This window comes from Nicotiana tomentosiformis, chromosome 1, assembly GCF_000390325.3.
Source record: "Nicotiana tomentosiformis chromosome 1, ASM39032v3, whole genome shotgun sequence".
Taxonomy (NCBI): domain Eukaryota; kingdom Viridiplantae; phylum Streptophyta; class Magnoliopsida; order Solanales; family Solanaceae; genus Nicotiana; species Nicotiana tomentosiformis.
The window spans coordinates 72,926,618-72,944,382 of NC_090812.1; the positions used below are offsets into that span (position 1 = coordinate 72,926,618).

At 37.7% G+C, this 17,765-nt stretch overlaps 1 protein-coding gene across 3 annotated transcripts; it reads right to left on the bottom strand.

The window, feature by feature from the left end:
* Positions 1 to 12,431: 12,431 nt before the first annotated feature.
* Positions 12,432 to 16,434, bottom strand: LOC104120015 (upstream activation factor subunit UAF30-like). 3 transcript variants are annotated; one of them, XM_009631658.4, is made up of 6 exons: positions 15,884 to 16,434; positions 14,459 to 14,573; positions 14,189 to 14,363; positions 13,773 to 13,829; positions 13,425 to 13,600; positions 12,432 to 12,877 (listed from the first exon to the last, which is right to left on the bottom strand). In XM_009631658.4, the coding sequence occupies exons 1-6, from the start codon at positions 16,198 to 16,200 to the stop codon at positions 12,752 to 12,754; spliced, it is 966 nt and encodes a 321-aa protein (XP_009629953.1). In that variant the 5' UTR covers positions 16,201 to 16,434; the 3' UTR covers positions 12,432 to 12,751. The 3 variants fall into 3 exon arrangements, with proteins under 3 accessions (XP_009629953.1, XP_009629951.1, XP_009629952.1); XM_009631656.4 differs by having other exon boundaries at positions 13,773 to 13,853; positions 15,884 to 16,432; XM_009631657.4 differs by having other exon boundaries at positions 13,773 to 13,853; positions 14,459 to 14,570; positions 15,884 to 16,431.
* Positions 16,435 to 17,765: the final 1,331 nt, after the last annotated feature.

The following is a 17,765-nucleotide window of genomic DNA, read 5'->3' on the forward strand; positions in this document are numbered from 1 at the left end:
GACACCCGAGGGGATCAAGTGGATAAGAGGTGATTAATTAGCAACGAGAGAGATGAATACAATCTCACTCTCTCATAGCAAGGGAAAGGAATATGCGGCATAGCAGTTATCGGAACCGGCTTCCGACACCAAACCAAAGGAAGTTTCCCCGGGGTCAGGAAAGTCGGAGTAATATCATATAGCAAGGTATTTTCAAGTACAGGAAGAAACAGACGCAACGAAATCCACGGCAGAAGAATTGGAGCAGGTTGCACTATTTGAAAAATTTCCAGAAAGGAAATTCCATTTGGGAACAGGACTATACCCAGAGCTCAGGTCAGATTTTATTGAATTCCTTAAAATTAACACTGATTGTTTTGCATGGTCGCACGAGGATATGACAGGAATCCCAACAGAGATAGCTGTGCACAAGTTAAACTTGGACCCGAGCATACCTCCATAAGGCAAAAGAAGTGCCCCATTGCCGAAGCAAGGAATAAATTCGATAGAGAAGAGGTAACCCGTCTACTTAAGAATGGTTCAATCCGAGAGGTAAGATATCCGGACTGGCTAGCTAATGTGGTAGTTGTTCCTAAGAAAAACACTAAATTTCGCATGTGCGTAGATTATAAAGATCTTAATAAGGTATGCCCGAAGGACTCGTTCCCATTGCCAAATATCGATCAAATGATCGACGCTACGACCGGGCACGAGTTAATGAGCTTCCTCGATACCTATTATGGGTACAATTAGATAAAGATGAACGAGAAAGACCGGGAAAAGACTTCGTTTATAAAAAATTTTGGTACATATTGTTACAACATAATGCCCTTTGGACTAAAAACGCTGGGGCCACTTACTAACGGTTCGTAAATAAGATGTTAGAAAAACAAATTGAAAGAACTATGAAAGTATATATAGACGATATGCTCGTTAAGTCTCTACATGCAGGTAATCACCTGAGACATCTGCAAGAAACGTTTGACACACTAAGGGAGCACAATATGAAGCTTAACCCCAAGAAGTGTGCGTTCGGGATTGGATCAGGTAAATTCATAGGATTCCTGGTCTCACAAAGAGGAATTGAGGTGAATCCCGACAAAATCAAGGCCATAAAGGACATCCGGATCAACTATTCAACATAAAGGAAGTACAGAGACGCATAGGCAAATTAGCGGCTTTGAGCAGGTTCATTTCCCGATCATCGGAGAAGTGTCATCGCTTCTTCGCATTGCTCAAAAAGAAAAACAACTTTGAGTGGACGCCAGAGTGTCGGCAAGCCTTGAAGGAATTGAAGAAATACTTGTCAAGCCCTCTGTTGCTCTCAAAACCTAAAGAATGAGAATCATTGTTGGTCTACCTGGCGGTCTCAGAAGTTGCGGTAAGCGCAGTTTTAGTCCGGGAGGAAAAAGGTACACAATTCCCCACATATTTCGTTAGAAAAATTTTAACGGGAGCAGAAACACGCTACCCACATCTGAAAAAGATGGCCTTAGCTCTCGTGGTAGCCGCCCGGAAGCTAAGGCCCTACTTCCAATGCCACCCGATAATGGTGGTGACTATTTTTTCTTTGAGGAATATACTCCATAAACCCGAAATCTCCGACAGATTGGCCAAATGGGCCGTTCAAATGAGCGAGTTCGACATTGAGTATAAACCAAGGACATCAATTAAATCATAAGTCCTGGCTAACTTCGTGGCCGATTTCAGCCCTGGACTATTGCCTTTGGCTGCCAAAGAGGCAACAATGGTGTCAGAGCCGGCACCGGGAGTCTGGACCTTATTCACGGATGTAGCTTCAAACGTGAAATAATCTGGACTCGGAATAGTCTTGATCACACCTTCGGGGGAAACCTTTAAGCAAGCCATCAGAACGACCCTCTCTAACTAACAATGAGGCATAGTATGAGGCTTTGATTGCAGGGCTCGAATTAGCCCAGGTACTTGACTCTGAAGCCATCAAAGTGAAATGTGATTCACAGTTTGTGGTAAATCAGGTCTACGGAATTTTTGACACCAAAGAAGAGCTTATGCAACAATACGTAGTAAGGGTTCAGGCTTTACTGACAAGATTTTGAGAGTGGTCAATAACCCACATCGCGAGGGAAGAAAACGCAGAAGCGGATGCATTAGCAAATCTGGGCTCATCAACAGAAATCCAAGGACCGAAATCAGGTACGGTTGTACAACTAATGAATTCAACCTTGGACACAAATGTTTATTACGAGGTAAATTCGACTAGTGTGGTCTGGAACTGGAGAAACGAGATAATTAATTACCTCGATTATGGAAAGTTGCCCGAAGACCCCAAAACATCGAGAGCGTTGCGCGCCAAAGCCGCACGCTATACCTTCAAGAAAGGCCAATTGTACAGAAAATCCTTTCAAAGCCCATTGGCCTGGTGCTTAGGTGCATCAGAAGCCAATTATGTCATGAGATAAGTCCATGAAAGGATTTGCGGCAACCACTCGGGCGCAGATTCTCTGGTGCTGAAGTTAGTCCGAGCAGGATACTACTGGCCTCATATGGAACAAGATGCCAAAAGCTTTCGTACGAAAATGTGATAAGTGCCACACCACTAGTACATCGACTAGTGGAACCTCTGCATTCAGTTCTATCCCCGTGACCGTTCATGAAATGGGGAATGGACATCGTCGGACCGTTACCACCGGCTCCTGGGAAGGTAAGGTTTCTTTTGATTTTGACTGGCTATTTTTCAAAATGGGTGGAAGAAGGTCCTTATCAAAAGATCGAAGAACGGGAAGTGGTCGACTTCCTGTGGGAAAATATAATTTGCAGGTTCGGAATACCGAAAGAGATTGCATGTGACAACGGGCTATAATTTATCGGCACGAAAGTCACAAAATTCCTGAAAGATTTGAAGATAAAAAGGATTACCTCTTCACCTTACCATCCAAGGGCTAACGGCCAAGCGGAGTCAACAAACAAAACAATTGTGCAAAACCTGAAGAAAAGGTTAGAAACAGTAAAAGGTCATTGGCCCGAAAAATTACCTGGAATGCTATGGGCCTACCGAATAACGGTCAAGTCAAGCACAGGGAAAACCCCCCTTTCCCTGGTGTACGGCGCAGAAACTTTGATACCAGTGGAAGTAGGGGAACCAACCTTAAGGTATTTACAGACAGACGAAGAGTCAAACAATGAGGCAATGCTAATCAACTTAGAATTGCTCGAGGAACGCATAGACCTGGCATATGTAAGAATGGCAGCTCAAAAGCAGAGGATGGAGCGATATTATAATCAAAGAACCAACCTTCGTTACTTCAAAGTAGGAGATTTGGTCTTGAGGAAGGTAACTCAAAACACCCGAGAACTCAACGCCGTCAAGTTAACCTCTACATGGGAAGGCCCTTACCGAGTTTCAGCTATCACCGGTAAAGGGTCATACGAGTTGAAAAACCACAACGGAGACAAGTTGCCCATCAACTGGAATGTGGCTCATCTCAAAAAATATTACTGCTGACAAACAACAGTCAAACAGAAAATATGTGCTACACTCTTTTATCCTTCGTTCTACTTTTTATCCTAATTGGTTTTTTTTTCAAGCAAGGTTTTTTAACGAGGCAGCGACCACAAGCATACTACAAAAACAACAGTAATAAGACCTTTGATGACAAGACAAAACAAACAAGTCTCCACTCGAGGACGATAAGGTAATCTTTGCTTCGGTAGCAAATTTCCACCGGCAAGTTAAGTTTCCTACCGAACAAGGGTTACACGATCGTTCACAAGCACAAATCACTAGTGGATTATCGGGTATTCTTTCTCTCGACAACATGAATTCCTAAGGAGAAAGCAAAATATGTTACCGAGCGAAGGGCTACATAGCAATTCATCGGCGGAACCTTCGAAGATACAAGACTTCCAGTGTTCCAACTCGCATTCTTCGCATTAGAACACTGGGGGGGATAATGATATGATTACAAGGCAACTCTGGATGCCACGTCAACCGGGAATAAAAATCCGGCAAGGCAACTCTGAATGCCATGTCAATCGGGAACGAAAATTCGGTAAGGCAACTCTGAATGCCCCGTCAACCAGGAACAAAAATACGTCAAGGCAACTCTAAATGCCTCGTCAACCGAGAACAAAAATCCGTCAAGGCAACACTGAATGCCACACGTTGTCGGGACCGGGAACTGCATAGACAACCCCGTAGAAATAAGTTGTACAAGATAGCCACAAGTCTTAGCAACTTCGTTGTTATGTAGCAAAATGCCTATGTAAACTATAAAAACAGAAGGATTGAAATGAAATCCTTTTGCTTTTATCTTGTTTCTTGTCTGAACGATGAGCTAATTTTGTCATTTGAAAGTTAAATAAGTACTTCAAATGTTAGTGCCGTAATGAACAAGAGACATCCTCTTCAAGAGCACCGTAAAGATAAGAGGGCCCTCTCTTATTAAAACCCTCATGTTAAAGGATTTGTTCCGGAAGAATATATGCCTGGAACCGAAAATAGTATCGGGGAAAATTACACCCGAATCCACATATGAAAAAGACATAGAAACCAAACTTGCGCAAATACTTATTGAAACCCTCATGTAAAAGGGATAATTCTCGACAACATAAGTGCATCGAAGAAAATGCACCCGACACCACATGCAGAAAAACAGAAAGACATGCACAAAGGTTAAAAAAACTTGCACAGATATCCAAGCAAGGTAAGACTCAGCCAAATAGTTGAGCAACAATATGTATTTATTTACAAGGATGTACCAAAAAGAAAATACAAAACATGGAAAGAAAGAGCTAAGTTACAGTATCACTGGAATCGGGAGGAAGAGAAGTATCCATATCCTCGGGAGCAGTAGGTGGTGACACCGAAGGCTCGACATCTTCTCCAACTAGGTCTTCGGCATCATCGACTTTCGATTCCTCTTCAATATCAAAAATATCGGAACCAGAATCAAAAGAATCATTAGCGTCAGACCGTGCCGGGAGTCCATTCTTTGCAGCCAACTCAAACTCGTGTGCGTTAGCAATTTCGGCATCAATATCAATTTCAGAAGAGAGTTCCTCCTTCTCGCAGATTAATCTTTGTAGGCCCTCGGAAGCAAGAAAATTGGCATGCGAGATAAAAAGAGGTAAAGCTTAAAATGTACTCATTCAGAAGCTGGACAAAATAGCAGAGAAAGAAAGAAGCATACCGCTGCTGCATTATGCATGGCATTGTTCAACAAACACTCTCCCGAGAGTGTCTGAATCTTTTCCCAATCCTTCTCTGAAGTCAAGGGCTTTAGATAATTTGAAAGCTCCACCGGCCGAGAAAGAAGGTTACACCCGGTAGAACATTCCTCCTCCTTTGAGGATCTTCAGAAGGGGAAGCATAATTATGCCCCAAATTCCCATGAACAGGGGACTGAGGAAGAGAAACACCTTCAGCACGGTCAGGTATGACCGTTGGAGATGATACTGTTGGTGGAAGCGTGGATGAAGATGGAAATGATGTAGCAGCTACTGGTGGCGAAGAAGGTGGTGATAAAGCTGATGAAGGGGAAGAACGGGAAGCAGCTACATCGAAGGCAGTACTGGGCGTTGGGTGCTCACCAACCGAGGACTGCAAGGACTCGGTACTCTGCCTCGTAGTACCGGGCACAACGATTGGGGCCCGAGAACGGAAGTTGGCATTTTTCACCAAATCAAACTCTCCCCAAAGTGCCGAGACATCATCCTCGGCGGGTGTGACTGCATCAAAAGGTTGAGCATCCTGTTTAGAGGATAAGGATCGTTGTCTTCTATGAAGAGAAGCTCCCTCATCACTAGCTTCTTCATCATCAATCACTTTGGTGTCTATGACCGACCCGGATGGAGGATTGGTCAACGTCGCCACCTGGTATGATTCGGGGGCATCAACCTTTGCCCTCTTATTCTTCTCCCAGGATGCAGAGGAACACCTTCTTTTTGCTTGCTTGTTCTCTGGCCGGGGACTCCGTGAAGAAATATTTATGCCCGGTTTAGACCCGGAGGCACCTGTTCGAGCAATCGCCTCCTGGAGCAGCCTCTCCGCATCAGCAAGGTCAGCCAAAACATCCTCTTCGGGGATCTCGACTGAACCCAGGGGGTAGACCTAATTTGACTAACAAGTCAGGAGATTAAGCCAAAATCCACATATGCAAAAACTAAAGCAAAGCAAATTACAATTACCATGATTTTTGGCTTTCCACCTGTATGTGATGGACAATTCTTTTCACAAGCGGATTTCAAGCGTGGTGATGTCCAAGATCTTTTGAACCCATCGGTCCAAGCCTTCTACCATCGGTGGGGCCTATCGGGTCGCTATAACATACAGAAGTTGAAAGATCAATACAGGCATAAAAAAATATTTAGATGGGAGAATGTGTTGAAAGAAACTTAGGGGGATAGTTCCAAGCAACCGGAAAGGATGAGGTCGTTGTTGGAATAATGTTACCGGAGGCAACTACAATAAACTGTTCCATCTACCCTCAGTCATTGTCATCATCCATGCTGGAAATCAAACCATGGTGACCATGCTTGCAAAGATTTATCATCCCCCCGTGGAAGATCTTGGGGGAGTACAGATTCATCATGTAAGCCAGGGTCAGCTCTTCTCTGGTTTCAAAGCATATGTGACGAAGACATGCAACCGTCCTCTACACAGAGGGGCTTAACTATGCCAAACATACCTGGTAGCGAAGACAAAATTCTGCTATCTCGGAGTCAAGCACTCCACTCAAAGAGAACGTACCCAAGGTAAAAGGGTACGTGTAAAAATATGTGAAACCCTCTCTGGGAAGGGTCACTCGCTACGATAGGCTAGGAGCGATGATGTTCAAATTCGGGCAGCAACAGTCTTCCTTCACAGTCGGGATACTGGAAGGACGAATGGAAGATGGATACCTGCTAATACATGGGTTATCAGTAAGAAATTTCTTCTCCAAATCCTTTAAAGTACTGAGCCTTTTGGGGATTATGGTACTTACTGTAGGAGAAGCAGAATCTTCGTTTTTGTTCTTATTCTTCGAAGAACCAAAACGTTTAGATGAAGAAGTCATTGGAGGAGGGGAAGAAAAAGTTCTGTGTTTGGAAGTAATTAGAGAAGAGATGTAGAACGGGGATGCAGGTTGGAAGTTCAAGCAACTGGTGAAACCTAAAGGAAAAGAGATTCGATACGTATAGGTAAAAAATTTCGCCGGCTAAAATACTTGGCTCCAATTACCTTGATAACCGGCAAAAGGTGTGCTAAATCATAGGAGGACGCGTGTTCAAGGCATTAAATACGGAGAGACCAACGTCTAATCAACTGTCAGTAACCTTGAAAAGAAATTATAGTAATTCCCGCCAAAAGAAGATTCTCACCAACTTTCCGGTAACACAAAGTTATGTCACCAGAAAGTAGGAGACTATCTGTATTGGGTAAAATATGTCACGGTACGTGGCCATTGAAGAAGGGGACACGTGGAATCGAAGCCAAGAGGACGGAAAACCGTATACATCTACATCGTGTGTCACCGAGAAAGGCAAGTCTATAAAAGCATTAAGCATGCTGCGCCCGGTAGCATTCAATGAATAATATTCTATAACATTAAAGAATAACGGTCCATAACAGGAATTAAGGCATTTATGTTTACTGTTAGGTTTCCATTATCACACTTTAATAATTGTCATTAGTGGTGGGCCCGACCATTACGCCTACTAAGCTATAAATAATAGGCTCAACTATCATTGTAGAGAACGATTTTTCTGGAGATGAAAGAACATATTCCAATAGAGCATCCTGATACTATTTCTCTCTCTAGCTTGTTGTTCTTATCATCATCGTGCCCGGAAACCCTGTTCCCGGGCTCTCCAAATCTATCATTTTATCTACATTTGAGCTAAGTATCTTGTACGAAAATTGATTAATTCATTATCTTTTGGGATCAAATTGATTCATCTATCTAGAAATCACAAATAAATTTAACTGTACCATTTTTCGGGTAAACAAACTTCTAAACAGACAAATAATTTGAGACAACTATTTTTAGAAAGCATGACATATAATTTGAAACAGAGAGAATATTCTTTTTGGAACAAATCAAAAAGAAAAAAATGATACATAAATTGAGATTGAGGGAATAGTATATATTAGAGTAACTTATACAATAGTATTAGACTATTAGTTATCACCCAAATTCATTAACCAAGCATCAAATTGATCGGTTAACTTGTACAAGTCATCGTGGTAAAAATTTAACTACTGAAAAAAATATCATCTTCTATTTGGGGTGTAGGGATGGAGAGGTTGAGATAGACTATTTTATTAATGTTAATAGAAAAAAATAAGTAAATACTGTTGAGAATGACCATAGCTGTAAAAAAAGAAAAGAAAAAGGAGTTCATGTCAACTAAGTTTGGAATCATTTTCTAAGGAAATCCTGGAGGATAATACTATTACTACATTTTTACAGCAAAATAGAAAGACAAAAAATACGGTCCCATTTTTTGAATGTTTTCACGGAGATTAAAAGAAATCTACATTTTAACATTAATTAATAATGAAATTGATCATATTAATTTTTATTATCTTTTCACATAAATACCCCTATCACATACTTCAACATTATTTACTCCAAAGTCAATGTAGTAAAAAAATAATTAAATAATTCTTAAAATTTGAAAAAATTATTTATTTTGAATCACAAAAAAATATAAAAAATTACTTATTATGGACAGGAAATATGAGTGAAACGAGTTTAAAATGGCTATACTGAAAGACAGACACATTTACAATAATTGAAGGGTTCTGAAAAGGACGTATACGGAAAAAAAGCTGGGGTCCAAACTCCGAGCCAAAGAGAAGAAGAGATTCCATAGGAGAGAAGAAATCAGAAGTGGGAATTTCCGATAATAACGTAGAATTGTCGGCTATTTGTATTTGTAGTTGTAGTGTGTATATAGGAAGTAGAATCGTTTCGCCGCATATGAAACGGCGGTGCTCTCCTGCGTCCCATTAAATGCTTGGGTCCCACTCCCACCCCAAACAAGATTCCCTCTACACAAATTCTCTCCTTTTGTCCCTTTTTCTTTCACATTCCTCTATCTCTCAAAAAAAGAAAAAAACTCCATTTATTTACACTTTATATCTACATCAGATTAAATAATAAATATATAAAAAGCGTAAATAATGAATGTAGTGAGTGACTTCATGCAAGATGACCAAAATAGAATGATTTTTATAATACAGAATTAAAAAAAATGTGATTTTCGGAGACAATTATCCTTAATTGAGTAACATTCTAAGTAATCAACTCCATCCTTTTAAATGATAGGAGTAAAGAAGAAAATTAATAATAAAGAAATGAAAAGGTTAAAAGAAAAACTTCTACTACTATCCACCCAAGCAAAAGGTTAAAAAAGAAGAAGAAGTAATGGCATCTTTTTTTTCCCTTTCCAAAAATAAAATGATTCTGGTTCAATTGTATCATCTTCTCTATACATCTCAACCATTCCTTGATTAAAAATACACCACTAAACAGGGAATCTCTTTATTCCTCTTCAACGTTGGAAAATTATTATCAGCTCAATTACGAGTTACAAATATAGAAAAATCGAACTAGTGTAATATACATAAGATGAAGGAAAAGTTCAGTCAAACAACATTCTTAAGATCATTTTTCAACCCATATGTTAATGTTAGTAATTTAATAAGTAAATCTAATAGTTTTTTTTTTTTTTTAATTTATTGATTTCACCCTCGATTAAGAATATCAGTAGAACAAGCCTCTGCAATGAATAGAAACGTATACTATCAGAACATGTACTAGTCGTAAATTATTAAACCAGACACTTATATTTTAGAAGAACCCGAACACGAAATCATAGTACTATCTAGATTCTCGACCTCAATTTCAAATTCTAAGCTAAGCCTTATTGACATATAATAAAGATATTTTTGAAGTCATAGAATCTTCTGGTATCCTCTAATTACCAAAACGCCCAAACTTTTTTTTTTTTTTTTTTCACTTAGAATCATATAAAATTGTAGTTATAATATTTGAATTATATTTTGGTATTGAGAATCATGTGTAAGCTGTTACTATATGAACAAGTTGGATGAATCCGAATATTAATAGGGACAAAATAATTAAACCTAATGTGATAAAGAGGTCCCAAAAGAGAAATAGAAAATTTGAGTGTTCAACGCTATTGTCATTTCAATTAAGTCACGCCACCATCATTTGGAATTCATCTTTCTGGGCTTTCACACACCACACATGCACCTCATACTGATTTTAGAATTTATATTAACGAACTCGACGCATTTATGACAAATATTTCCTAATTTGTACTCCTTGTTATTAACTAAACTTTTATATTTCAATAAGTAACTCATATTATAATGGTATGATAATATTATTTTAAATGAAATACTATTTTCTTTCCTGTTTTGCTAATCACATGCTTTTTGAATCATATCATGGCTGCATGCAAAGCAATACGTCTCCAGCATCATGATTCGTTTCTTGGATGATTTGCTTACAGAATCTCAATAAAAAGATCAAGTCAATGCAAAATATTTTAAATGAAAAACAATTAAAGTATGACATTTACTTCAGTCTATAAAAAATTTCCAATTGGAGTAGACTAATTTTTTAGGTAATTAAAATTCAGATATTCCAAAAATATAAGAAAGGTACTATGAGTCTACAATTTCTCTCATAAGAAAATCGCAAAATAAAATATCAGTCAAAATAATCTCAGGAAGCAAAAGAGTACTAATCATGGCCAACACTACATCAGATTTTGTACTTAGCCTGTTAAGACAAACTCATCGGTGCTAAAGTTCAAGATATAACCATCGTCCCTCATATAAAATCTGGAAAGCTAATATTAAACTAAAGTAATCATTCATTTGCACAATTCAAACTTCAGTTTCAGATCAGATCCTAATAATTAAAAAAAAAAACAATATGACTTTTAAATTGTTTCTATAACTTAATACTATACTATCCGTTTCCAAATCTTAGTCTCTTTTTGGTTTTAAAGCGCATCGAATTCTTATTTCAATATGGCACGAAGTATACACATTCAAAAAATTAAATTGATAGGGTAAATTTCTCTTGATAGAATAAGTACTGCTGGCCTACAAAAGTTTTGTATTCACTGCACTTCAGCAAAATAGTCCATTGAAGCCCAAAAGATGACTGATTCTACAGAAAGCCCAACAAAATAAATGTACACGGGAATCTTTACACAAATAGCCGGTCAGATTCATTGTTTATTTTTTCTAGTCAATATACATAAACTATACATTGATTATATACGATTGCATACATATTATACATGAATTATATATATGTTATACATCTACGATCTATTTTTAGTTTAATCGATTAGATTGACAGCTATTTAGGTTAATTCTTTGACACTATTATTTTTATTTTACATTTTTTTAAGATCCAGCTTCTCGAAATTTTAAAAAAAAAGTTCATGGAAAAGAAAATTTAAACCATGAAATCTGTATTCTCTCATTGTGCTTAGGAAAGTACGACTTCGATATTACGCAAAGAATATAGTATATCTAATGCTAGGAGAAACAATTTTAAAGAAAAGAAAGTTGTGTTTTGTGGCAGTACTTATTATATTCGTTCTCTGTCATTATATTTTAGCCCTTTTTAAAGAGTGATGATAAGCAAAAGTGTACAAAATGCATACATATTAGAGACAAACAGATACAACTGCACAAGTTTTAAGTTACAGGGGCAAAGTATACAATACTAAACAAGAAAAAAGAAAAAGAAAAGGAAAAAAAGAGAGTAAAAGTACAACACACTACCAACAGAAATGTAAATGTACAACTTTTACGCTATAACTCTCTTCCTTTGTCCGGTTCTAGGACCAACACAGCAAGAATGAACAAGAATAATCACATCCACAACAAGAACACTGTTTTTAAAAGCGAAAAGCACAAAAAAAAAAAAAAAAGTTCCTGTGGTAACCGAATAGTGAAGCACACAATTAAAAGAAAGTTAATAACAAGAGCAAGGTGGGGAGTTCTTGGAGGGAGAGAGCCGAGGGTCTATCGGAAACAGACTCTCTACCCCAGGGTAGGAGTAAGGTCTACGTACAAACTACCCTCCCAGACTCCACTAGTGAGATTATACTGGGTTGTTGTTGTTGTTGTAATAACAAATGAAACTAGCACTACAATACTCAATTTTTGCAACCAAACCAATTATATTCAGTATCTTATACTATGCAATAATGTTGACATTAATCCAACTTCTCAAAGTTGAGATTCAAAGCACCGTTCACTTTTTGTTTGATCACTTTGCGCGTCATTGTTTAAAGCAAGCATTTCTCCGAAGCGCATGGCTTCAACCATTTGCTTTGAATCACTTCATCATTTCAAGCAATAACACTGGGCAAGAATGGAAAAGAAAATTCGACCAAAGCAACTGACAAGGAATGGCCAGGAGAGAGGGAGATAAGAAATTTCGCGTGACTATTAGTACTTTAAAAAGACAAGACACCAATCCCTAAGAACATCTAAGCAGGAGTAAGAATATAACAATTTCGTTTTCTTCATTTTATCTTTTTGCCTTTTTATCCCTGGAGACTGATTCCGGATTATCGTAGTTAATAACCAGGAGGATCCAGTAATATTTTGTCAACATTCAAGATCCTATTCTGTGGTTGAATGAATCTGCCTAAAAGCCACAGGAACCAAGACAGAGAAGCAGTAACCACTAACAGGGCCAAAGAGAAGACAAATTACCCCCATTGCAATTCCGAGTAAGCCACAAGATCAGTCTTCTCTTTTGATAAAATGCGCAGTCAAGAGCTTTGTAACTGTGAAGCCGTGGAAGGAATCAACTTGAAATAGTTCTTTTAACCTTTCATCGCAGATGATTGTCTTCTTATCCGATGGATCCTGGAAAAAGATAAGCACACACTATCAAGTCCTGAGATTGGTGAATTTTTTACCCTGTTTCAAAACCTGCACACAGCCATTGCATAACTGAACTGCTAAAGCAACACCACCAATAAAGTAACTATAATCAATGGTAACTAATCAGTCATGGTATTCATATCTCAAATAAAAGTTATCAGATGGAGCTCTTTATTTTTAAGATACAACTACGCCTCAGTTCCAAACAAGTTTGGGTTGGCTATATGAATTCTCACTAATCATGTTACTCCATATAAACTCATTCAGGTCAATATTATACCAGGAAAAAAAAACTCTAGTATTACAAATAACAAAAATAGCTACTAGACATTACTAAAGACATCCCAATATCTGATTACATGGAATTTTCATTCACCTAGATTTCTCATAGAAAAAAAAATTCACTACCAGAATTGTTGTTACTTAAATTTAACGGATAATATCATCCAATCATAATAGCTGCAATGACAACGCTACCTAGTCAGAAGCTTAAAGATGGTGAAGGAAGTGAGCAGAAAATGCAACAAACCTGCAGCTCATTTTCTTTTATATATTGCCATATTCGCTTGATAACATCAGCCCGAGTTAATGCCTTTTCACCATTACCGAAGAATTTCACAAGGGCATCTGATAATCGAACTGGAGCAAGAAAACCAGATCCTCCCCTTTTCTGCCTTTTCTCTTTCTGCTTTGGCTCATCTAAAGCTGGTTAATTGAGAGTTGTAGATGTGGTTTAGCAAAACGCTGAATATGTCATTAGTTGGGGTAAAGCTGAAGCAAAGGCTTCACCGTACTGCAAGTGACCTAGATAAAGTGCGTAAAACTTTTACGGAATCGAAGCCTATTACTTTCTGGACTTCGACCAATTTATTCTCACCTTCTTCTCTTCCTTGTTTCGGTAGCCTTTTCTTCACAGAGGATTTGACTTGACTTGCTGGATGAGTCAAAGAAAAAGATCCTGAATATACAAAAGATTTCAAAATTTCACAAGCACATCCACTAAGTTGAGTTCTGAGTCTTATAGATATGATAGGTCAAGCCACAAGCCAACTTTGAAGTCACTACCGTAACTTATGTGATGTCAAACAATTACAGAATAAAGCATGCAAGTCGGCAACTATTGCTTCAAGAACCAAAAGCAACTGGCCGTAGACACAGTACTCTTCTGCAAACATTTTAGTACCTAAAAACGATAACCAGAATAACTACAACAATACCATGATGATGAGAAATGGCTCCTATTGCAAAACATTATATTACAAATTGAAATTGTGAAAATGAAAGTAATAATACCATCTTCCTCATCTATGGGCCAAATGTGCTTGGACAGCACCTTGTTCATCTGGAACATGTCGATTGTTTTGGCCCGAAAAATTTCACTCAAAACTTCATCACATAAAATTTTCCGCTTGTTCTGTGGGTTTTGTAAATTCTTCTCCCGAATATAAGCCCAAATCTTCTTAACGACCTACTAACCAAGACACATCACCGAAAGGTATACAGGAAATTAGATTGAACACAAGGCAAGGATCATAACAACATGTCATACAAGTTAAGCATCACCTCAGGTCTGCCAAGTTCAGACTCGCCAACCAATTTCTGAAGCTGTGGAGAAAGTGCGCATGGCTTGTTAAAGCCCCCTTTTTTCTTTGCTTCTCCATTCATTTTCTCAGACCTACTTGAAAGATCAAAATACAATTCGGCGTGAAGCCGTGAACAACATTAGACAAACCACAAAGCACGATTTAAAAGTGGATGATCAAAAGTAAGCCGGTGCATATGTAGTGTACTAATACCGGGTTCAATTGAACCCATAACTTTTGACGCGGAGTAAAAATATATATAAAAATTCATTAAAATTGCAAAATAGTATATATGGACGCATAACTTTAGAATTATAATGTGTTGAATGCTAAAAACTTTAAAAATTGAACCCATAGAGTTTTAGAGGGCTTTTTGCAGATCATCCAATCCTTCTTCTTGAGCCTTTTAGAGGGCTTTACGACAGTTCGGCCTCTGCCTGGAATAAGCCTTCTGCTCCTATGATAGCTGTATTATATCGCATGTATTTGCTGATACTTGCGAGAATTATCAGTAAACGATAGCATCTAGATTACGCACTAGCATAAAAATTGTTGTCTACATTTAATTGTTTCTCACTTCTACTATTTACAAAATGTGAAAATCTATTCAGTGCAATGCGATGGATTAATCAATCAATCAAATCAACTACACGACAACCGCAAACTAGTTGGATTTGTTTATATTAATCACCTATATACATCTCCCCCTATTTGGACCCATTTTATTCCATCAGTAGATAATTTATCTTCCAAGGCAAATTAGGGGTCTTCAATACTAGAAATTCTTTATCTCACACTTATTACCCTGATGTACAAGTCTTTAACCAGTCTAGAAAAGACTCTTGGCAATGCCGGACCTAAGTGTAAGAGCAAAAATTAAGCATTAATCCCTATGTGTTGGCATTGCACACTGGATTCCTTGGTTCCATTGGTTGTGCCCTTGACTAAGTTTGTATTGACTCCGAGAGATTGTAGACCATTACGGATAAAACACCTCCATTAATTTTAGGTATATTTTCCTTTTTAGATCCTTCAATTATGTTATGTAGAACACAGTCAAACCATTTCAAGCACCATTGCAATCATTTCTTATCTTGTCCAATCTTATATAACCACACATTCATCTCAACATTTATAAGACACTATAAATAAAAAAATCTGAACTTTCGCCTATTATGCTAATAGAGTATGAACAACAAGTCCATAAAAAGGGGTCGCCACTTAAAAGGAAAACAAAGACAAAAGGGTCTAACGTCAATGAAGTGGGTGGAGAACCATTAGGTCTCATGTTCAAATTCGAGCGGAGGCAAATAAGATTAGGTGATTTCTTCCCATCATAAAGAAAGGGTCTAACAAATACGTAGAATAAAAGGAAAAAGTGAGGAAATTGCAAAGAAAAACATACTGGGATTTCTCCTTTGTCCCTGTGTCACTCTCATTCTCTTCTTCTTGGGAGCAAGAATCATCATTTTCCTCTTCCTTCACATTCTCTGTTTCTTGTTCTTCTTCTTCTACTTCTTGTACGTCGTCGTTTGGGGTTTCCTCAACATGGATTCGAAGGAAAAGGTCGATTTGGTCCCTGATAAAAGCTTTTCTGTCATTTAAGTCGACCCCGAATTCCTCCTCAAGATTCCGACGAACGCTGCCGGCGGTGGTAGTTTCAAGGTCGGAAACTTTGAGAATTTCCCGGAGCCGATCAACCAATACGGAATCCGACACCATTCTTCGGGTGAAAATGGAAAGCTACTATTGTTAGTGGTAGCGTTGGGGTTGCATGGACCAGAGATAATGTAAACCTAGTTTTTACGAGAAACTGAGTTGAGTTCAACGCTTCTGAAGAAAAACAGAAGACTCTGAACCAGTTGCCGAACTATAGAAAACTATACAATTGAACCAAGTCAAAAAATCCTTTCCCCCTTTTCCTTCCTTTTGTCTCTCTCTCTCTCTCTCTCTCTCTCTCTCTCTCTCTCTCTCTCTCGTTTTGTTTTGTTTTTATTTTAGATTTTTTTTTCTCTCCTTTTCTTTTGTGTTTAAAAAACTACTAATTGGGAACCTTACAATTAAAAAATAAAAGTTGTAAATTAAATTAGTTGTTTTATACTTGTGGAAGGTTGAGAACTTAGTGGGATCATAGTATCCATTTCACATTTTTTTTAATCTCATAAAGTTCAATTTCATTATCCTCTTAGTGAGATTGCCAATTGAGTTTTTCTCGTTTTCCTTTCACAATGTAACTATAGATAACAAATAGTAAATAAATACTCGTGAATTCAGCATCTGGTTGTGGTTTAGATCACTGTGAGGCAAGTAGGTAACACGAGAGTGGAGAATTTTTTTTTAAAAATACAGTACAAAAGAAGAGATTAGTTCTTGCATGCACAATTATACCGAATTTTGAACTTCAACATTCTTTCTTCTCCTCTTAAAATAATTCTAATTTTTATAAAATGTTCGTTTGCACTTTTCTCTTCTTGCTAAACTCATTTTTTTTATCTTCTCTATTGTTTCGGCTATAATAACTTTCAGTGTAGGGTTTCTAATGCTCTAACTCATAACGTAAAGTTTTAGAGTTCATGACTTTTTAAAGGTTGTTGTTTTTAGAGTTTCAAAATCATGGGTTTGGCTTACTCGGCTTGCAAGGGGGAAATGCACATATAACCACTGATTAGAGATATTTTTATTTTTTAGTCATTGTTTTAAATGTATTTACTCTTTAGTTAGTGCTTAATAAATTTTTACCCGCCGGACAAAAATACCCTTGTGCTAGACATAGGTGTTGTGTAAAATATCAAGGACAAAGTGTCCTTTATTTGCACCTTCTGCTGCTAAACTTTAGGATATCATGTCATTAACTTCATATGTGCAGTGTAAGTGTTAAGAACATGGTGTCCTTAACTTCATGTGTGCAATATAAATGTTAAGAACATAATATCATTGACTTGTATTTGCAACTTTTGTTGTTTAACTTTAGAACATCATGTCCTTAACTTCATATGTATAGTGTAAATGTTAAGGACATGGTGTCCTTAACTTCATGTATGCAATGTAAATGTTAAAGACATAATGCACTTGACTTGTATTTGCACCTCCTGTTGTTAAACTTTAAGACATCATGTCCTTAACTTCATGTGTGCAGTGTAAGTGTTAAGGACGCGGTGTCCTTAACTTCATGTGTTCATTGTAAATGTTAAGGACATAGTGTCCTTAACTTCATGAGTGATGTGTAAATATTAATGACAAAGTGTCCTATATTTGCACCTTCTGTTGATAAACTTTAGGACACTATG

Excerpts from the sequence above, each read along its gene's own strand:
- LOC104120015 (XM_009631656.4), bottom strand. The coding sequence starts at position 16,200 with ATGGTGTCGGATTCCGTATTGGTTGATCGGCTCCGGGAAATTCTCAAA. Across the intron at positions 14,574-15,883 it reads GGGACAAAGGAGAAATCCCA|TAGGTCTGAGAAAATGAATG; the intron begins GTATGTTTTTCT and ends TGATCTTTCAAG. Across the intron at positions 14,364-14,458 it reads CTGAACTTGGCAGACCTGAG|GTCGTTAAGAAGATTTGGGC; the intron begins GTGATGCTTAAC and ends CTTGGTTAGTAG.